Consider the following 23,225-nt stretch of genomic DNA (forward strand, 5'->3'; position numbering starts at 1 on the left):
AGCTGTCTGAAGGGGTTCAGGAAGAACAGATAACGTGGAAGGAAAATGCTTACTGGTGTAGGTGGTTCCAGAAGCTTTTTGAAAAGTGCTAGGAAAGTAAAAAACCACTAAACAACAGCATGGTGCATCTAGAAAAATTTTCACATCTTGCTTCACCTGCTCAGAGCTGGGTGGTGAATACTGCAACTTTGAAGTTGAAGTTGTAAAGGATTGGACTCAAGTGCTTTAAAGTACAACTGAAGCTGTTGGTTTGATGCGAGGGACTTCTAAAGGGATATGGAGCTTATTGCCTACAGATAATTTGTTTATATTCTTGGTAACATCACCTGTGATTAAAACATAGTGTTGCAGGCTGTGCATTGACTCAATCTCCGTTCCTTGGCAGGAGTAACATTGCACAAAATCAGCAGGTAACAAGTTAACATAAAGGTGCTGGGGTTTTTTTTGCTTGTTTTTATTTTTTTTTCATGACCCAAAAAGAGCATGAAGACTGAACCACACCTCCTCCGTCAGCTGTAAAAGTGCTGAGCAGTCTCAATGCTATTTGAGCAATTCCTCCATTTTGCTCTCTAATTCATGCTTTTCATCACCAAATCTTTTCATATTTGGTTGGTGCTATGTAAAATGAAAATTGCCAACAATGGATCTGAAAAGGTCCACTCTCACTGGGACTCCCAGTGTTCCCAGTGCTGGCAGTGGCCGTTCCTGCACTGGAGAAGTGGCAAAGCCTCAGGAAAATACTTCTCCTGTATTCTCATGACTTCATACTGGCACCAAGAGAGGGGAGGAAGTTCAGCCTGCACCAAAGCCTGGGCCTTTTTGCCAGTCTCCTTTTAGGAGGAGTGTTGGGAGCCAGGGAGTGGTTTGAGTGATTAATTTCCTCCAGCGGACACTTACGTCACCTCCTTGGGCAGATGGGCGAGGAGCCGTGACTCCCGGAGCATGCCTATTGTGGATCTCCAGTGATGGTTTTCCAGCACTGAAACATTCTAGGGAGAAATAAAAGGAGAAAATTCAAGGATTAGGCAGGTATCCGTGGCGCAAATACAGATTTGAGGTATCACATGGTGCCAAGAGCTGGGTAGAAGTGCTGTAACACGAGCCTAAAAGGTGTACTTTTTCACCACCTTATGGACTGAGGAATTGGTCTGGATTTCTGGAGTTAAGGGCCTTGTGCTTCTAAGTGTCCTGGCTAAGGTCAGCCATAGATAGCTGTTCTACAGTTTTTAAGCCTGCTGTGAACAGAGGAGTTAATCTCATCTGAGTGGGAGGTAGGTTGCATTCTAACAGATTTATTAAGAAAAGAATTAAAGCATGAGTGCAAAATCATATTTTTACCTCCTACTGATCCCAGGTTGATTTCTCCGCTTCAACAGTTTGGTGCAGAGCGGACAAGAAAAAGAAAAGTAAACTGCTGAATTTCCTTCAGTGTCAGAGAACTGGGAGCTGCCTGCAGCTGCTCAGTGAAAGCAGGAGGAGTATCAGCATCACAGAGCATCTGCAGGCTTCAGCAACTTAATCTGCAACAAATTTTAAGTCCTTTTTGTTTGTTTGCTTCCAACTAAGTGGAACCAAACTTAGGTTGGAAAAAATTCCTAGGGAACAAAATCCAGCCTAGGTTGTTTGTAAATTACAGCTAATGGGTATCTTGTGTCTGATGACTTTATATTACTATCATAACACAACAATGCATTTGCCAATCATCATTCATTCAATTCACAGAGTACTTTCTACCACTTAATGCCTCAGAAACATCACTTGTTTGGAAACCTCTAATGCAATTCTTCTAATTCACAAAAGCATCTGCTTGCTGCACAGAAGCAGCCCAGGGGAGCACTCTTCCAGTGAATGCCAGCCCTCAGTTAGCCACAGCAATGTGCACAGTGTGAATTGAGATGACTGTCACCTAGCAATAGGGACACTCTTAAGGGAGCCATGGCACCTGATCCCTGCTTTGGGCAGTTTATGGCTTCTGCAGTGGACAAGCACTGGATTACAAAAAACCCAAATGAATCCAAACCTTTTGAGCAGGCAGCAGAGCAAGGACTCCACCCTGTCACTGCCAGCTGGGAAACTACAGCCTGAATCCCTCTCTCCAGCTCCCCTCTGCACAGTCCCACAGCTCTGAAGTGTAGGAGGTGTGTAGCTGGTTTAGTGCTGCCTTTCCTGCTGGATGTGACACAAAGCTTGCACTCTCCAAGGGGAACTGAATAGAGTTTTCTCCTTATGGCTTCTCCTCATCCTTTGTAATCCTGTCATATCTAATGACTGCTAAAACACAAAGCATTGCTAGTAGCCAAGATCCAGTTTGCATTTTGATCATCTTGTCTGTATTCTTCTTGAAATTTCATGCTCAAAATTAGTGCAAAGGACAGAGTGCAAACTGGGCTGATTTCCTTTGACAATATTTTTCTGCAATAAGTTCTGTTGCGTTTGAATTTACACGTTCGCTGATATATTACTTCAGTGTTTGTTTGTTTCCCTAATTGAAATCATGGATACTGGGGGGTAAGAGGGAAGCCAACCCAACAACCAGAAAACAAAAGAAAACCAACACCAAGACTTTCCAGTCATGCCAAGACTAAGTCCTTTCCCTTGGAAGAGCTGACAGATCTTCCAAGCCAGGATCAACTACGCAATATCTAAATTGCTTTTGACAGCAATTCTGTTCATTAGCCAACTTAAATACCCCTCTTCTCCTTTTGCCTAAATACATCAAGTTGGACTTATGCAATTGCACTATGACCAAGAAAAACAAGGGTATGTAATAGGTCATAACAAGTTTTTTTTTCTTTTTTGCTTCTTTCACCTCTTTCATCTCAGAGCTGAACCCTGGTCCCAACAGTCACCCCACATCTGGCTGCCATCTTCCTATCCTGAGGTAAATTAGACAAACCCTGCCTGACTGTCACCTTTGACTTTTGGGAAGGCAAAGGCATTTGTTTAAGGCAGTGCTTGTGTGCACAGTTGTTGCCACCCTGGTCTGACTGTACCCTTGACACATCCCAGCTGGGGAGATGCCCCTCAGATCACCCTGTGTTCCCCTGTCCCCTCTAGCATGGCAGCATTACATGATGGGAGGAACTGCTTCAGCAGCACCCATCTCAAAACCAGGGAATTCCACTCCCTGGATGAAGTTGCTTGTTGCTCTTTGGCCATGCTGAAGGACAGCCAGAACAGGACTGAATGTGTAGGTACCCAAAGAACCCTCTTGCATCCAACTAATAGTTACTCAAAGGAAAAAAAAAAACCCTCAGATATCCATCCCAAGGCCTTTCAGCTTCTGTAAGTTCTGCTCTAGGGAGAACTTAAAGATAAGCAGCTGCACTATCTTAGCTGCCCGTACTTCAAGCACATGGAGGAGGGAAAAGGAAAGGTCAAGTTAAAAAGTGACACCAGAGCATGAAGTCATTCAACTCTGCTGTTGATTGCAAGCAGCCAGAAGCCCTGAAGCTGAGTAGAGTCAGCTATTCCACCCAGGAACACTCCACTGCCTTATTAAGGCTAATTGCCATGAGCCATAGGATTGTCTTGGCTGGTGGGAAGATAACTCATGCAGGGAGAAGTCTGTGTGCTGCCTTGCAGAGCCAAGTTCTCAGTTTTGACCTCCTGAGAACTTACTTCCCCTAACTTTTATGTTCCTAAAAACTGAGTACCAGAGACTTGTTCTAGAGGCTGCATGCTTGGAAGCCTCTGCCTGAAACTACTGGGTGGCTGTAGCACAGACTGGAGGACTGTGAGGAAAAAAACTTGGTTTAACACTTAGACTATCACCAAATCTCCAGTCTGTGACTTTCCCAAACCACCGTACTTGACACAGGCACAATATATTTTCCTATTACTATGCATCTGTAATCAAGTTGTGGAGCATTATTTCATAGATTTCTGAAGCCTGTTTTATACTACAGATGTTGTACACGATCATTTCAGAATTCTAAACTGTAACACTTCATTTAAGAGATGTCTAAAGACAAAACAAACCCATGCAGACAAAGACAGATAAACTCTTTGTTAGTGAAGTTATAAAAAAAATATTTACGTCAAGTTTTGTTTTCTTACCAAATCCTTTGAACATTTTTCAGAAATATGCAGTTTCTTTTCTTTTTTAAAACTAAGCAGTATGACTATTTCCAGTAGGTTTGATGTGGAGTTTTGGATAAATACAAGGCAGGATTGTGAGCCACCTTGAATTGTATGCTGCTTTCAGTATAAAGAAACAGAAATAATGTTGGAGAAGTCAAATGTATCAACTAGAATTTGAATTATTTGTGACTTTTAAAGCTACAGTGACCTAAAAAACATATTACCAAGCAAGAATAAAACTTCTTTATTCATTTTAACAGCCACGAAAGCTAGAAGCAAAGTCTGCATCATGTAACAAGGTGGCTAAGTGACCTCTAGGTCTCTCCTGTCACATTTCACACTCAATCATAGAAACTTGAACAAGACACTTCTATTTTTGTGGAAAATTATGGTGCCCCACATGCACTACAAAAGACTACAGAAAAAAAAAATTAAAAATCTTGCCTTATAAAATACGAATTTAGTTTGAAAATTAATGTTGAAAGTTCTAAACTCCTTGGTGATGACACCTATCTTCTTGAAACATGATTCTGCTCAAACATGCCCTTCAAAAGCTGTCAAGCACTTTGCATCTTTTGTCAAATACTCACTGACCTCATTTTGCAAAATTTCTTTTTTCCAGACTATTCAAATGTAAAGTTCTAATTTAAATTTACAAACAATTAAGACCAAGAAGATGCCATGGGCAGGTAACCCTAAGCCTCAGTTACTACTGCTTCAGTAGAAGATGACTGCTAAGTATGTTAAAAGGCTTGTTTGATTGTTTTTCCAATTAGTCTCAGCAGTTCTATAGCCCTGCCATTTAAAAATCAAAAACACTAGAAGTTTTTTGTTTTAGTTTCAAGCACATGGAAAGGTACTAATCTTGAGAAGAAAATAATTTATTGTTTTAAAGACTAGTCACTGAATCTCAATTTCTGACCAAAAATTTTTTCAGCAAAACCTTTTTTCCATCATTGTTACTTTTATTGGCATTCATATACTGTTTGCTACTCAAATATTTGGAAATAATCTGGGATCAATTTCAGATAAAATAATATAAGTGAAACTTGCCAGTGTACATCCCTAAACAGGATACTTAAAAATCACACTTGCTCTTGAAAGACTGCAATTGCTGTGTTGTCTAACCAAAATTTGAAAGCATATTCAAGACCAGTAAGCTGAGCAGAAATCATGTCTTTGAGACAGCAGTATTTTATTTTAGCTACAGTCCTTTCAGATTAGCCTGAATTTTCAACTTAATTATATATTACTGTTTCCCATTATTAATTTGAGAAGGAGTTGTTTATAATTTTTCCTAGGGCCAGTGTTTTTGTGGAATGGCTCTCCCCACTGCTGTTCAAAGTTTCCTTAACACAACCTTTCCAAAGCCCCTCAGCTTAGTCCTCTGGCTTTTCTCCCTCACTAATCTTCCCTGACATTTAGAAAAGACTGGAGCAAAACACACCACAAAAGTATGGGTATGGCAACTCCTGATTTGCTAAGAATAAGTAGAAAGGTACTTAGCTCCTGCTGAGACTTCTTCACTTAGAATAATTTTAAACTTCGGGTATTCTGCTGCTGATACATTATTTCAAAGGCTGAAGTTGACTCTTCTGAAGGCTACAAACTACCATCTCCATTTATTAGCTATGAACTATGGCATTTGATTTTCAGCAACTTTACAGCATTTATGGGATTTGATTTGATTTGCAGCATTGCTATGGCATGAATACATAAGTATCATGCAAGGAGTAGAATTATGCACATAAAATCAGGTATACATGCATTATACACATAGGACAGTTGTAGATAAAATCCAGAGCTGCAGTGATTGCCATGGACCAAAAGTACAAATACATTATAAAAGGAGCACAGAAATCAGAACCAGATATTTTCATTGATAGTTACTGAACAAGAGAGTCTGTGTTTTTGTTTCAGGAAGTCTTCTACTGCTCTTTGCCAGAGCTGGGACATACACCAGGTGAAGGACAGCTTGGTACTTACTCCATGCTTATGTTTCTCTCTGAGATCTTTTGTTGACTGCTCTTAGAAACAGGATACTGGTCTAGACAGACAGTGCAGTGACCTACTGTTTTAACTTCTTTCTTTGTATCTCTAGGCACATTTGGGTACATATCTACAACATTTTCCTCGCTTTCCTCTATCTTGCAGTATTCATATATTCATATAATTGCAGTATTCATTAAGTGCTTAATTTTTCTAGAGCCACATGAAGATAAAGTTCCTTTTAATGCAATGCCAATTCAGAGCATGCCTGCTGCTTTCTTGGTCAGTGAAAGAAGATAAAGTAAAAATTGAGTCTCTGCGATTTTTTATCCCCTACCCACATTTCCTTACCCCAGATGATCTAAAGAAGAAATAAACCAGGCAACTGATGTGACTTAAATGGCCTCAACAAAATCTGACATTTCCACCTCCTTTCTCGTGTGTATCATTTTTGCTGTAAGAAGAGGGATCCAGTGAGGAGCTTCACTGAACTTGTCCAGACTTTAAATTGCAGGCTGATGCGATCAGCACCTCCCCCCTGTCAGATTTTTGGCATGAAATGCCACTGCAAATTGCTCAGACCCTCCTTGACACCATTTTACGTATTATCAACGCAGTGATCAGTCTCACCTGGTACAGGCTGGCAAGGTGATGTTTAGTTTTGATCAGAAAGGGCTGGTTGACCCCTGGATGATCCACGTCATGAGCTGCAGCAGCTAGCAGTCCAAGCATGATGTCCGATGGGGTGAGGAAGTTGGCAAGCTGAATCAGACATGTTAATCACAAGAAGACCATAAACAGTAAACACTTTTTTCTTTTTTTTTTCTTTTTTTTTTTTTTTTAATTAATTTTGGCAACTAAATGCATCAGCTATCATGGCATTGCTCTGTTTTGAAGGACAGTACAGAAATATGAAAGATATATTTTGTGAACGGTGTTTTTAAAGTGCCTGTTGAACAAACGCCTATAAAAATCTCAGTCTGTGTACTTCATGATGACAGTTTGTACTTATCTCTCTACAGTTTACGCCAATATTAGGATGGTTGCCATAGAAGTGCTTGAGCTTAGTCTAAAAGATTCAGGTTTACAAAATAAGTAAGTAGACTATCAGGATGGCATACGTTAACACACATGGTAGGGGTTCTGCTTCGCACAGTATTTACTAATACCAGTACATCAGGCTTCATTTTTCCATTACAGCACTGTGCTGTAAAATGCAGAGTTTATAAACTTTTGACACTTTAGACTTAGTTATCATCTCAGTTCAAATATAGGTATGGTATTAGGGAGCACAATTTATCTCTCAAACTTCAGATATCCAAATCTGAAAACCCACCCAGATTTTTTTCTATTATTCAGCTTATCATTCAGAAGCAAATTTTGTAATCATTGGGAAAAAACCCTGAAGTCTTAGCATTTTCTCTTTCTGACTGGAAGGATTTTACCAGCCTGGTGAGGCTGTACAGAGCACAGGCCTGTGAGCTGAAAGGAGCATCTGTCATAAGGACTGAAGAGCAGTGTGGTACAGATTCTGGATACTGGCTGCTCTCTGCACTTTTTGGCTGCAGGGACTCACAGATCTTGCAAGAGATGGAAATAGAGGAAAGCTAGGGCCTGCTCCTCTCCTCACTTGCCATTACAATATTCTGGCCTCACAATCTGCTAATCCTAGCAAATTCACTAGCACTTCATTTGAGTGAATCCAGGAAAGATGAGTTATACTCGCACACCGTGGCTCAGCATTACAGTGCCTTCCAGTAACACCTGCAGCAACCTCATGTTGTAAGGGCTGGGGCTGCAGCAGTCCAAAGCTGCTGCTCAGATGTGGGGAAGACACCCTAGCAGCAGACAGTCAAAGGGAATGATTTCCTCTTGCCTGGTGTTGCCCTGCCAGATTCAGTATTATGAAATATCAATTTGAGAGGCCTATGCCCATGGGCATGGGCACACTCTGCCTTCTGCTGGCTCTCCTGGGAGGGCTGCAGCCACTTGCAGATGGCTGGTGCCCATGGTCACAGCAAAACTTGGTGGAACTCATATGTCAGCACTTTGATATGTTGGCCTGCATGATGAACAGTGAGTCCAGACACTTGTTTCAAGTGTATGTAATCTATATTTGACTCAACTGCTGCCTCATTGCTGACTTCTGAAATCTGATTTTCTGCTATCTAAAAATATTTTTTTGTTTGTTTGTTTTTGTTGGGTTTTTTTTTTTTCAATCCTGGGGGAAAAAAAATTGAAAATGATCTGAAAGAAACATCAGTGTGAAAGGCTGTCATTACCTTGGGCTCCCTCAGATAGCAGTGCATAGCTTGTGTGACATCAGCAGCATGGACCGCATTGTGGTACGGGTTCTGGCTATGGTAATCTTCTTGAACCATAACTGTGAACCAAAAGAGAAAATAAAGATCCTTTTGTCTCTGAATGCCACGGCCACAAGTGGGAACTGGATTTAAAACACAATTTGAGGTTTTATAGTCAGCTGCCTAAGGAGTTTCTTCAAATACCTGTTGCTTGCTTAGACTCTTACTTAGACTGGAACTCTTATTGGGATACCTTTGAAGAAAAAAATGCATGAAAGGATTTATGAGGCCCAAGGGGATATACCTGGTCTACTCCATAAATCAACTCTTTCTTGCCTTAGTGAAGGCTCTCATTCAGAAGTAAAAAAAATAAGGAAGAGAGGTGAATTCACCCACAACGGAGTGTAATTATTTATGTTGCTGTCATAGGGGAGTAATGTCCTTAAGGCAGTCCAGGCCTCCTTTACCATGGCAGGAGGTGAGGCCCTGATATCCTAGCACCATTTGTTATTAGAGGGACTAGCAGTGGTCAAAGGCCATATCCTTCAGACAGAGAATCACAAGATAAAGCATTGGGCTATTCAGAGCAAAATCTTCTGTGCTAATTTCAGTCATGTCTATATGTCCATGTTAAAATACGAGTCCCTCTTGTTTCAGTGTGCAGGACTGGAACTGATCCAGCTGGAAAATGGAGCAACAACCTTGTAACTCTCAGCTTTCACTTGAACAGAGAACCATGGAGGTGTGTGCCTCACACTCATCCTGGTGCTGTGTCTGCACCATTAGCTGGTCTTGGGGCAACACCATATGAACAGTGGAAGCTATGCATCACTTTGCTGAACACCATCAAATTAATCAAGCAGAAAGGTAATGGGCAAATCTCATGAGGAACACCAGAGGAAGTCCTGGCTTTCTGTTTGTTACCAGCTCCACAAGCATCTCAAGTTACAGTGGGTAATCCTTTAAACCCTGACCACTGCTCACTCCAATTATCTGAGTGTCCACTTCATGGCTGTCCACAGGAGTCAGAAATGGCAGGGAGATTTTGTTAGCCTTCACACTACAAGAATGCTTCCCAGAAGTGACAATTATGCTGCCTTAAAGAAGAGACCTTGCCTTTGAAACTCCGACAGCCTAAGAAACTGGTGTTCGGCTACATTCAAGCACGATGCAAAAAGTAACTGATTTTGGCCAGTTTCTTCTTTTGGTTCACTGACAGCATGGGGCTAATATTTCTGTTGGCAGTAACAGCAGCAGGGGCTTTCATCAACACTATTCAGTGCAGACAGCTTGATATAATTTGTTAAATTTTGCACATAAGCTTTTAAGTGCCCTGGGTCTCAGTAGTGTATTAGTCACTAAAATAATGACACTGCACCACAATTGTACTGTGCACGGGTAGGTTCTGCTGTGTCTGTCTGTCTGGGTGGGCCTACTCAGCTGCCACATCTCTGCATGGCATATTTTTTTTTCACATCATCAGTGTACTTCTGGTGCTGGGATGCTTCAGCCCAATGCAGAGCCCTTTGAATTCCCTCCATCGACTTAGTAAATACTGAAACAAGTACCTGAGTACTAATATATAGCACAGGATTTTTTTACTGAAATGTTCGCAACAATATCGTGATTTACATAGATAGGCAGATCAAGTCAGACTTTCTTTGATGCCCTACTTAAGCTCTAAACTGCATTGAAAGATGTCTTTATGGTGAGAACTTACCTAAAAACCGGTGTAATGTAACCATATCTAACTGGAAATGGTGAATAAGTCCATGCACATTGAAGAGGTGACAAAGCAGTGTTACGAGACTGTTTCCTAAAAGCAGAAAGAAACACTTAAAAGATTCCCTTAACATACAGTTACAAACCAAGCAAGCCTAAACATATTGGTAATTTCCTATTAGTCACCTCCTATTACCTTATCTCCTATCATAGGAGCTTAGATGACATTCTCATACTCAAAAGGAGCTTATATACACTGCTCCTACATATAATCAAGATTTGATACTTTATGGCTGTACCAGTGGTGTGCCAGTCTTGTCTTTAGGTGCTGTTTCAACATGACACAGAAAGCAAACTGACCTGGTTTTAACTGGAAATGTTTTGACAGGCTTGTTTGAGAATCACATCATCTTCATAACCCAGCTCTACCTCCAGAAATGACAGAAAGGAGAATGGCTTTTCTGCCACTTCAGTTTACCATACTACACTAACTAATTAACTAACTGAGAAATCAGCAGTTTGCAAATAATTTATTTTACACATGGCTGTACAAACATGTAATTAAAGCACATACCTACTGCAGCTACAATTGCATCTTATAATGATGATGCAGACATGAAAAAAGGAGTTGCAGTATTTACAGCCTCAATTCCCACTGTAATATTATGCTGACCTTACTGTGAATCCAATACTGAGAATACTGGCAAAATGGGGCCTAGCTAGTATTATACAATCAATATATGTCACACATATTTTACAAAGTTTGCACTGCGTAAATCAGCAGCAATGTTTTCAGAAAAGCTGAGGAAAAAAAAAGTCAACCAAGCCAATCAAATCATACACATATAAGCAACGTTTGAAGGGAGTCTTATTTAATGTACCTCAGGAATAAAACCAAACATACAACATGGAAATTTATTTGGCCTTTACTACTGAGCAAGAGTGCAGAAAGATAATTTAGAAGAATTAAGCTTTTGCCTCCCTTGCCATTTGTAGCCCTTTCCACTCTTCACTGCCCGTCACTCAGCTGACCAACTTTTTTTCTATATCTTCTGCCCCTAATTAGATTGGGAGTGGGGAATGTGAAGGACCCCATTCCTATAAGTGATGCAGAAAAGAGAAATGTGTGATCATGACCTTCTTCAGCAGTGACCTGATCAAAAGGTATTACCTAGACACTGGAGGGGAGTAGGGTGAGGTTACAGACATGTATTTAGACAACACATTTCACAGATTTTTACAGTCTTGATGAATTTCCTAAGTTTTGCTGCTGAGCAGAAGCATGGGCATCTTCAGTTAGTGCTATTTCACACTGATTGAAATCTAATGATTATGGAGGTCTGGATTTATCAACCGAAGCATCTAATCTAAAGTATCTTTGGAATTTCCCAGGTACAGGAAACTGAAAGACATCCTTGAAAAGGTGACCACAATATATATAGGAGATTAGATTAACACAAAAACACACTTTAAATACTAACCCTTCTCAGAAAAGCCTGAAAGTGTTCAAGGATATGATTTTAAGAGAAGTTAACTGTGTCCAATTTCTCTAATCTAAACTGGAAAAGCTTAGAAATTAATTAATTAAAAATTTTTTAAATTATTTTTGTTAGAATAGTCAAATTCAAATAAAACCTTTTCAAACTTACTTACCGTTTGTCAAGCGGTCAAACAAGAAAATGTCAAAATCCCACATTCCCACTTTGGAAAGCATGTGCTAGAACAAATAAATGTGAAAAGGCAAATGACTAGTATGTTGACTGTAAAGTAGATGTAAATTAGTTTTCCACATCAATCACAGGACTTGTTGCTTCACCTTTAAAGTTTTGTTTGGGAAAGCAGTAGAGATGTATTTGAAATATCTGACATCAGGAACCAAACTTAGCTATACCACACAAAATATCACTTGTACTTTTAACTGAGGAGGTTCTGAACTTGACACTAAAAAAAAAAATGGAGTTCCAAACATAGAATAATATAAAACAAAATATGAAAAAACTCTCTTTTACTGCACAACTTTTCTCATTATTCTTTCAGGCCCCCAAATCAATTCAGTACAAGTTCTCTTAGGTTTTATTACAGTAAAACACAATCTTAGCTCTCATGGTGATCATGAATTACATTTTGCAAAGCAAACCAAGACACATGGAACAGCTTTTATAAACTTCACCACAGTGCCTCTGTGAAGCCTCATCAGAAGAATCCATCATTACCACCATTACCTAGCATTTCTACAACTACATAAGTTCAGTCGAGAGACTGGGTCTGGTGTATGACTTCTAATGGCATATGTGTGACTGAAATATGTGTCCCCTCCCATTGCTTAGTCTATATTCAAACCAGTTCTGAATTCTTAATTACTTTCTAACACCTGGCACATAAGAGAATAAAAATGGCCCAGGCACATAAGCCCAATGTCATCAGTTGTGCAAGTTCGGTTAGAAAATGTAATTCAAAGCAAGTAATAAGAGCAGCATAATAGCAGAATTACATTTTGATTATTGGGAAATTCTTTGTGGTGAATGTTCCCTGTTTCCTAACCTTTGCCATGACTGAGAGCTATTATGGGTTGCCCAATAGCTGCTCCATACCAGCTGAGAGACAGCTGTCATTTTTCAAGCAGATGAACTAAATCCTATGTCAAGGCTGCACTTATTTAAATCAGTAACTCAGCCAGGGATTCTTTATCCATTAACAAATCAAGATTATGATTTCAGTTGACAGAATCTGAAAATGCTGAGGAGATTTAGACATTTTCTTCTTGCTGTGTGACTAAGCCTTTAAAGCTGTAACAATAAAAGAGGAATGGATAGTCTGTTTGCTGTGAGGCAGGCAAGTAACATGGGTCATTTAAGAAAGATCAGCCATATATGTGATTAACTGAACACAGAAACAAAACTGACACTCTCTGGAATATTATTAAATGACATGAAGATCTGGAGACTCATCTTACCCTTGCTTGCCCCAGGTAGTCCTCATCCAGTAGGTACAGAGAGGCTTGTGGTACAATTCCACGCAGTAACCGGGATGCATGGAAATACCTCTGGAAACTTAACAGTCTTTTCACTTTTTTCCTGGTGCCAATTTCCCCTGAGAGAGTAGTATCTGTGAAAAGCAATCAGTACACAAACCATTAAGCCCAAGTTGAAGAATGACATTCTCAATTATTTGGAAGAGAAATGGTGATAAAAAATCACAAAGTTCTTGCATTTTGCCAAGCCACATGAAAGAACGGTATTTAAATCCCTATACTTCAGCATAATGTAATTGTTTATACCAAAACCAGAATACATTCCACTCATCAGAGTACTAATGTAGGACCCAGAAGAACCGAGTTCAGTACATTATCTGCCATGGGCTTTAATATGATCCAGGCTAAGACACTGAGGGGCAATATATCACTCAAATGTACATATCTAGAGATGTCCATTTCACCCTAAATGAAATGTGCATTAGGATGACATATGTGTATGTCACCCTAAATGACTAGGCTGCTTTTAATCTTCTTTGTTGCCTGCCTATAGAATTGAAAACAGCATAACCTTGCTACCTCACAGCCTCTCACTGGGATATATTAATGTTGCATAACACTAGCATAGAAGGCAATCTTGGACATAAAACCAAACAAATTACAACAAATGTGACCTCAAAATACCATTTGAAAGCACAAATGTATGTCCCACTTTTGGAAAATGAAAGAGAGAAAGAAGTAAGAATAGGTTAATAATCCTATTGTATTGTCTGCTTTTCTTCCTACATGGTAAGGAAAATTATAAATGAAGAAAGTACCTTAGTTCTACATTTAGGAAAGCAAGTATATGCAGGCAATACATGCACTTTGGGTCACACAACAGAACATGTTCTTTTCACTCAATACCAGGATAATTCTAATTCCCTAATGCTGTATTAAGAGATTTTCATAGGGCTAGATGTGACAAAAAAACCAAGGTAGTTTCTATACAGTGATTAAATCAGTAATTGGAATAATTATCTTCTTGTTAGTAATAATAATACACAGGCTTCCTAAAGCTGATGATAACTTAGGTAATTTTCTGAACTTTTAACAGAAGCTCACATACAGTTTTGATGTTTTCGTTTTGCAGTCTGGTATAAGTTTGGGAAAAGGAAGAACAGAAATGGGGCAGTTGTCTGAGGGTAGCAAGATTCAACAGAGTATAATTAATGAGAGGGACTTTGTGAGAAACTAGAGCTTAAACAGTCCTTTTAGAGAACACCAAGGACTGCTTGAGATTAGAAGCTCCTAGCAAGTCACTGGGTTTTGGGTTTAAATAAGAGCTCAGGAAAACTAATAATGGACTGAAGATTACTCAATTGTATTTCTTTTTATGCAAATCTGGGAAATTGTTACGTGAAATTAAAATATTAATTTCTATTCTGTTTTTTATGAGTATTATTATTCTGAGAGCTTTTTTTGAGAAGTTATTAGGGTTTATTTGGATCATAGATGGTTTAGAGTTTGATTTCTACAACAGCAGATATGTGAAAGCCTTCTGCAGCAAGTTTCTTCCTTAAGTAATCCAACAGCTATTGAGCAAAATAAAGTCAGTAACAAGATAAAAAAATTGCATACTTCCATGCTGAATATTAATAATTAATGTATTTTCTGAGACCTCTAAGTCTCACACTTCTCATGGGCAGTCCAGAGACCTCACTGAGCTTTAACAGTAAAAGCACAAAATAAATTTTATTGCAACTTGACAAGCCATGTGTTTTCAAGAAGGCAAACACTAACAATGTCACTACTGTACCAGCCTGAAGGTTATAGATTTTCATTTATGATCTGCCAGCACCTGCCTTAATTCTCTCACACATTTTAAAAGCTGGAACAATTTCATGGCCTGCTGAAGGAGTGACTAACATAGGTGCTAACAGTTACCGGGTGACAGTGACATGTGGAAGAACTGGCAGACTCGGTTTTGCATTCCTTTTAATTTATATAGTGCTGCAAATAACTGGCTGACATTGGGTTTAATTCCTGGATAACAAAACACACTCAACATTAATTCAATTTTTAAACTCTCTCAGCTGTTTCTCAACTTCCCAACTTTCCTGATTCAATCTTTGCCCCCCTGATTGTCACTGCTTATTATCTACTTTCCAGTAACAAGTTTAAATTTTAAAGTTAATAGAACTTTCCTTTTGTACATTAAAAATGATCTAAGTTAGTATCTGTGGGTCTTTTTTCCAGTTTAGGACAGATGACTGAAAATACCCCATTTTCCCCTGAACTGCCTTTAAAACTCACACATAGAGCTGCAGTGGATGATCTGAAGGTGAAGGTTTAGCCTGAGTCCTAACCAACATTATGGATTATGAAGTGGTTGTTTTATCCTTTGGATTACCAGATTATTTCAGGAGCACAAATAATACTCACAAGCTGCAAACACATGAAGGTGAAATGCATAATTTCTTACTGTGAAACATATTTTCTGAATTGAACCATCAAACCTTTTGCCACTGCTTTGTCACATTGTTCCATATGGTTGTCACACATCTCAAATGAAATTTAACCATTGGCAGACAGCGACTCTGACACACGAATTGGTGTTTCAGATGAGGACTGCATTACAATATATTATGCAAAAAAAGATTACCCATAATAAACGGTTCCCCTGTATTTTGAATCATAAGGAAAGGAGTTCATAATAGCAATAAAGAATGGTAGGAAGCAAATTTTCAAGATTGGGCTCTTCATGGAATAGCCCGAATCCCACACTGGTCTATCCACATGCAAACTCTGAATGTTGACTTAAAGGATATAATGTTAAAACAACATCCTTTGGGTCATTTCAGTAACAAGTGACCTGTCTATGAATCACAGGACTTGTAAAATGGCTGCTTTGACCCTGAACAGGTTACTATGCAGCCTGTAATAAGGTACCTCATTATGATGGTGTCTCACATAAAATTGGACTAAGACTTTGCCCCTCTTTGAGCACAACACATCCCAGTCTATTATAATCTCATCAGCATTAGCTTTTCCACATACCAGGGTCAGTATGAGACAAAAAAGAAAAAAGACAGCCATATGAAGCTGAGAGGAAAAGGACCATGAAAAAAAAAGAGCGTAAGGTGAAGCAGCTGAGAGCAAATGCTCAAGCTAAGTCCTTGGATCAGCAGCCACTCCTCTATCTCCCAGCAGCCAAGAGCCATTCCTTTGCATATGGGATCCACTGGCTGACAAAAAATCACAATGCAGTTTTAAGATGAATTAAATGACTTACAACAATGCAAAGAACCTACTACTTCTTTATTGACAACTTTAAATTTCAATTTAAATTCTAAATATAAAATTTTGGTGATGGTACTTGATGTAAGTCCTATAAGGACTTTGAAACATAGCATTATTGATGCCTGTTTCTAATTAGGTTAAATTGAATGACAAGTAAATGAATCAAAAGTATAGAACATGCTAAAACATGCTGTATTATCTAGGTAAAGAACACAAGCTGCAGAGCTAACATGGGGAGGATTTAGTAATTATCTGCATTTTTAAAAATAATATGAAAGATACACAAGAATGTCTTTTGTTTATACCCATAAAACTTCCCTCGAGACCTGTGTTTATCTTTAATCACTGTGGTAACTTCTGAATGTTTTGTTTACCTAAAAAAAGCATCATCTTTATCTTTTAAAAAATGCCCATTCTCATATTCAGTCGAGTTAACTGCCTAGCACAATAGCTGGAGAATTCCTTCATTGAATACTGAACAAAGTTATTGTATGGATTACACATGGATATGCATATTGCATGAATTACATACACATTTACAGAAGCATCCATATAAGCATTCCTCACAAATCTTAACTTCTGTCTTCAAAAACACAGATGGCCTGAGCTCACAGCATCCTGATATGTTTCAGCAGGCAGCCAAAGCGGTTGCATTTTTTCCTGGGGTCATTTCATATCCACATCACAGATACACAGTATCAGAACAAAGACGATTTTGGGATACTGCACATGGCCCTCAAGAGGTTAATAAGCTACAAGAATCAATGGTTGCCTTCTCTCTCCTAACAAAGTTCCTCCAGTTATACACATCTCCTCCCCTTAACATGATCTCAAGCACATCACACCCCAGCCTCTGTTAGTTCAGGTTTCCTGCATTAGGAACTGCCACCAGTTTTCTTTCAGACTTCTTTCCCACTGCTGTGCTAGCACATGCCCACAGACAGCATGAATATGAAAACAGCGGAGGTCATGTTAACAAAGATTAACATCCAGAACAGGTCAGATAGATCACATTTGGACAAGGATGTACTGAACTCTGCATCAGACACTCATTACATTGTTCTTCTATATTGTTCTTCCAAACTAAACAAACTTGGTTATGCATTCAAATAAGGCCTTTAAGTTTCCCTTTTCTGTATCTTCTTTATTTCATTGCAACTTGGAGTACAATAAAAACTGGTCACCCAGCAGCATGAGTGGATACCACCGGGTTCATTAATTTTCAAAAGACAACTTATTCATAAGCAGAAAATGCTTTGTCCTCTTCTTTCCAAGAGGGTGCAGAATAAATCAGGTCCTCAAGCACTTGCCTTTGAGTCATACGGTTTCTAAGACCCTTCCCCCTCTTCCATGGATACAAACCCATCCCATACTCAGCCAGTGCTGTACCACTGTATGCCTGAGGAGTCCAGCAGGATTGCTGGAAGAGTGCTGGAGTATCTGGCAGATAAGGTGAGAGGATTAGGTCTCCAGTTTACTGCCTGCACAGGCTGAAAACAGCAAAGACTCTGGGAAACAATTTCTTTCTGGTCCTATACATTACAGAAGCAATTTCCTGCATTGGTTCCAAGTTTGACAGCTGATTAGAAAGCTTTTATTTGAGGGCCCAAGAGATACGTAATTGACTTATGAGAAATAATTGGTGCTTGTTCATTTTTTTGTGTGCCAAATCATGCCAGGCATTTAGATTGCCTTTACTGAAGCCTTGTTTGTCACACTCATTGCATGTCTTGGCTGCTAATTTTTTCCTTTAAAGAAGAGTACATAGCACTGATGATAGAAAAAAAAAATGCTGTGTCGTCTTAATAACTTCTTATATTATGGATTTATCATGTTCTCCAAAAAACAACAGCAGGGATGGCTGAACTGGCATAGGTAGTTTAGACATTAACTCAAATCTTAGCATGTGAAACCTTAATTTTGGAGACAGCACTGATAAACCAGAAGAACAGATAACCTCCTCTCTTTACACTGCCTAAACTTTCCTGAAACACTGCATTTTTGAAAAAAGGCCTGAGAAAACAAAGCACCAGAAATGGGTGTAAAGGAATTGCTGCCTGAAAGCTTTCAGTCTTGTGTAGAAAGACCAAGAAGCTCAGATGAAAATCTCAGCTGTACTTCTTAATTGCCTGCAGCTGGTGTGATAAGGTGGATTGAAAAATAATAAGATTATGCCAATATGGATTTTATCATCTCAATATACACTGGTCACCACAACTAAGAAAAGTAAGGCAACCATGCACTATGTAATAACCAGCAGCTAAACCACTGTGGTACTGAAATCTTACAAAAGTAGAAATCCTCAAGAGGCTTACTTAAACTATATGGGAATATATGGGAACTATATGGGAAAAAGGTTGTGTTATAAACATTTTGGTTTCATTTGCTTCTCTAATATATTAAAAAATCATTTGTCCCCTGACTTGACAAAAATCATTTTGAGAGAAACAGTATTTCTGTTAGCTGCTACTGTTCACAGAGGTTACAACTGTATTATTTCTCTTTATGTGACTAAACACATTTCTTTCAATTAGGAAGAGACTGTGAGAAAGTGAGGGTGACCCTGAAGACATCAGAGAAAAGTAGAAATTTAGAAGAAGTCAAACAAAAGCTCTTTAAAACTTTCAGCTTTGAGTAAAGATTCCATTCTTGAACCAGTTGCACAAGTGCACAAAATCAACTCAGAGCCCTGTTTACAGAAGAAGTGCTCGGGAATGTCTTTGACTACTGTAGATAGTGAAATGTGAGAGGTCCTGAGACACCATCTTTCTAGATCATCTCGTGGGGTTTCCTCTTCCTTGAACATCACTGGAGGAGATGTTGGCTTGTAACAGCTCAGTTTCCAAACCATAAAGTTCCTGTAGAATTGTTGGCATATGAAGAACAATAACCATGCAATTCCCCCCCTCCCATTCCAAAATATATTCCTTTTCATAGTCTTTGAAAGCAATTACAGAATTGAAGAATTCTGCAGATTATCCTTCTTACACACTGAATTATCCCAGTACACCAAATTCTGCAGCATTCTGGGTTTCAGATAGGTAACAGAATGTTTAGCCTTAACAACTGGATGAGATTAAATAAAAATTTAAGATTAATTTAGACGTGTTTCTCTTCATAATTTACAGTCTTCATTGGGGTCATCTATCGCCTTTACGCAAACAAACATCTTGGTGTCTTTTATTAAGTCTCCTACTTTCCTATTTTAGGAAATGGCATGTTGTGTTCCATTTTGCTGTAGTCATTATCATTTCAATATGAATCTTCACTTTTCCACTTCAATCTTCATACAGTAGCACAGTCAGGACCCTTTTTTCCTAAAACTAAAAATGTTCTATAGCTGATTGTAGTTTCTCCAACAGGAAATGGTACATCCCCTTCCCCTTCACTCCCCTTGAGAAAAAGCAACATAACCTGTAATAAAAGCAAATCCAACTTTCATTTATCATCTTAATGATCCCTTCTCCTTGTTCTTTCTTTTCCTCTGGTCATTTGGAAAGTATCCTCAAGTGTTATCTTCAGTACACCCTTTCCCTTTTCTAATCAGGGAAAAGAAGGTGGGGTGGCAGATTGTGTCACATATCATTTGGAAACTTTTAAAGGGACATTCCCAGTTGAACTGAATCCCAAATCTGTATTAAAAAAACCCCATACAACAAATTTCAAACCTGTATAATGAGGTCACTATTCACTAGGATTTTGTGTGTGAAGCACATCTAGGTGTTTTGTTTGCTCTGCTTGCTCTCATGAGTTCTCCTGAAGCATTCATAACACAAGCTGCTGCTTTTTTTAGCATATGAGGGCACATGCATCAAATCAATTTTACACCCTGGGTTTTTATTTTCTACAAATGTAGTATAAAAGCTAAATAAGGTGCATGAATGACAGGAAGTAGAATCTACTTCTCAATCTATTTTATTATTAAAATTTTCCTATAAGAACTCTTAAAAACACTTGAAAATGCAAACACCCAGAACAAGAAAACCCCTTTTTGTTATTTGCTGAAACTAGACTGACTTCCAGTGACAAGATTTTTTCTTAATATAACGAAGTGTCACTAGAAAACAGAACAATCTTTGTGCTGAAACATTATTAAGAGGATCCCAATTCCTGTTCCTTGAATAGGAAACTGGAATCAAGGCCACAGGCTTACTTCAATTCTGGAAATGTTCTTCCCATTCAAGCCAGACACAAGCTGACCAGATTAAGCAGCTCATGTGCTTTTGGGATGCTGAGTAGCTTTTGGACATGCTTATCCATGAGGAACTAGAGGAGGTACTATGTAGAAATTATGTAGACCTCATAAGATCTCTCCCTTTCTAATTTAATAACCATCTGGAACGTTGGATTCATCTCCATGGGCTGAGTTGGGATCCAAGTAATCCAATCAGCCCTTGAGACTTCCTCACAAGACTTATAGTGTCCTAATTTAACCTGGGTCAGAAATATCTAAAAAGGCATCTCTCACTCCCACTTCTTTTTCTAGCCAAAGGCAACAAAACAAGACAGTTAACCAAACTCTTTTTAACCTCACTCATTTGGGTTCAGGTTACTTGATGGTTCAGTTTTGGGTTGGTGGCTGTGGTTAAGTTTTATTTTCCCTGGAGATGGGCCCTACCTGAAAGCCCTGGAGTCGTTCAAAATCCAAAACCAAAAATGAATGTAAATTTTGCAAATGGACCCTTCTGTAGACAGGCAGAAACCACAGATTCAAACATCCACAGACTTTGGTTGCTTCAGATGGAGACTTCTTCATGAGTTCATACCTTCCCTTACTAACCCTGAAAATTTCTGTAGTACCTAATTCACCACATGCCTGCAAAGCATCACTTTATTTGCAAACGGACTGAAAACCAGATTTTGCTTGACTCAAATCAGACAGGAAAAAACAGACAGGAACTGAATGGTACCCAATGTCAATGTTTAACACCATCTAGAACTGACAGTATAGGATCTAAACTAACTTGATTTGCTAAACTGAGCTTAAAAGCAAGCAGTTTTGATTTTTTTAACTCAACTTCTGCCTGTATGCTAATAACAAAATCCTAGGTAATACACAGGTATACTCCAGGAGTACATACAGACATATTTTGACCCTTTAGATATTCTCAGATTCCACTCTATGTTCCTGTTGTGCAAGAAATCAGAAATCTCTTTAGGTAAGAGATTTGTTTTGGTACAGAGATTCTAATTTACAGGTCACATACCACATCCTTTCCTTTTCCATTTTATCCCTGCTAGATCAATATATAGACAAATGAAATGTCTGTCAGACACAGGGATATTGTAGAAGGCTTACTGAAAACAGTTGGGTGCAAGATAACAAAAGCTATGGCATGACTGATAGTGTGACAAAGCAAAGTGGCCCTAATGAACAGTTTTTCAGGAAAAGGTAAAAAATGCAAGTGGAAACAATTTGATTATATTACTCCACGATCGACATATTTAAATAAAGTAAACCAGAAGCCAATAATTTTGTCCTTCCAAGCAAAAATTCAATTCAGAGAAAAGCTTCGCATAACCAAGAAGGGACCTGGAGAATCACTGTTTAAGTCTTAAGAATCTCCTTGTCTTCTGACTTACAGCTTGACAAGCGAGTTTTTAAAAACAAAACTCATGTCAGATGTAACCCATGTTATTTTGTTACTCAATTCCATTTGGAAAAAACCCAAAGTATCTAATTTAACCACAGCAGGGTGAGGTCTTCTTGGTAATTGTGGTACACACTCCCACAATTCCATATTTATCACAAGGAATTCCCTCAGACTTTTGATTAATGCAATGGAGAAAAGTACCACCCCAGTCACCAGCAGAGCTCATCATGGGATAATGAAAACTATTTTAAACAATAGATATTATTCAGTAGAGGGATCTGGTTCAATGACTCAATGAGCAACTTGGTCAATCAGAGAATTTAATTACTGCTGCCTTAGCCTACAGGAAGGAAAATTGGATCAAGTTAATTTTCACTGCATAACTGTTTCAAATTCTGAATTACTACACTGCATACATTCAGTTTAACTCATTTTCTGTCCTGTGAACACAAAAAGATTGATCTGACCCACAGGAATACAGAAGGGCCAATAAACTGCCATTGTTAACTTTAGCCTGGTTGAGGTTTAGTTACAAGATGGAGCTACCAAGTTCTGAGTCAAAATTTCATAAAATTTGTAACGTTTGTTTTGGAATTGATCTTACATCATTTACACATTGTATTCAACTGCTCCATGGCACCTTACACTTGCCTATTCCATCCCACGCCTAACTGGAAAATAAGTTTACAATGCTAAGTCTTTTTTTAATTCCAGTGTTCCCATTTTAAGAAATGCCTTATTTGAATGAAGAAGAAACCCTTTGCCCATTTTCCTATAACCCTATAAGGCTTTGCAAAACTTGTATCTTTTAGGTTAGAAGTTTGTAAAGCCCAAATATTTATTCATGAGCACCCTAATGAATGTGGAGTCTCAGGTCTCTCACATCCATATTACTTGGGGGGATGGGGAAAAAGCCAGGGGAGGGGGGGATATCTGGAGCTATCAGGTGGTCCCCTTGCCTTATTATGGCAGGATGGGAAAAGGGATAATCAGCTTGCCTCCTGGGAGTCTTCACATGGGAACTGGTCTCCAGAAGTTGCAGGGACTGACTCCAGAGGCTGAAGCAAACATATGCTCCTCATAAGGCAGAACTGAGGAATTCTTCTTGACACAGGGATATTTTACATTTGATTTTGTATTTCAGAAGCAACCAAAGTGTCCCAAAACCCACCAGTGCAACTACACCTCCAGGAAAACTTGCCACCAGGCAGAGGAAAGACAGAGAAACACTAAAGCCTTGCATCTCCTCCAGACAGGATCCTGCAAAATCCTCATGGTCCT

General features: G+C 38.9%; 1 protein-coding gene across 3 annotated transcripts in view; it reads right to left on the bottom strand.

Annotated features, from left to right (window-relative positions):
• Positions 1-23,225, bottom strand: part of PDE7B (phosphodiesterase 7B) — a 170,948-nt gene that overhangs the window by 10,165 nt on the left and 137,558 nt on the right. For all 3 annotated transcript variants that reach the window (XM_071740844.1, XM_071740846.1, XM_071740847.1), the window contains 6 exons: positions 13,051-13,202; positions 11,751-11,814; positions 10,096-10,191; positions 8,355-8,455; positions 6,703-6,834; positions 898-989 (listed from right to left, as the gene is read on the bottom strand). In XM_071740844.1, the coding sequence (XP_071596945.1) occupies positions 898-989; positions 6,703-6,834; positions 8,355-8,455; positions 10,096-10,191; positions 11,751-11,814; positions 13,051-13,202 (637 nt within the window). The remainder of the gene's footprint in view (positions 1-897; positions 990-6,702; positions 6,835-8,354; positions 8,456-10,095; positions 10,192-11,750; positions 11,815-13,050; positions 13,203-23,225) is intronic.

This window comes from Heliangelus exortis, chromosome 3 (assembly GCF_036169615.1).
Source record: "Heliangelus exortis chromosome 3, bHelExo1.hap1, whole genome shotgun sequence".
Taxonomy (NCBI): Eukaryota; Metazoa; Chordata; class Aves; order Apodiformes; family Trochilidae; genus Heliangelus; species Heliangelus exortis.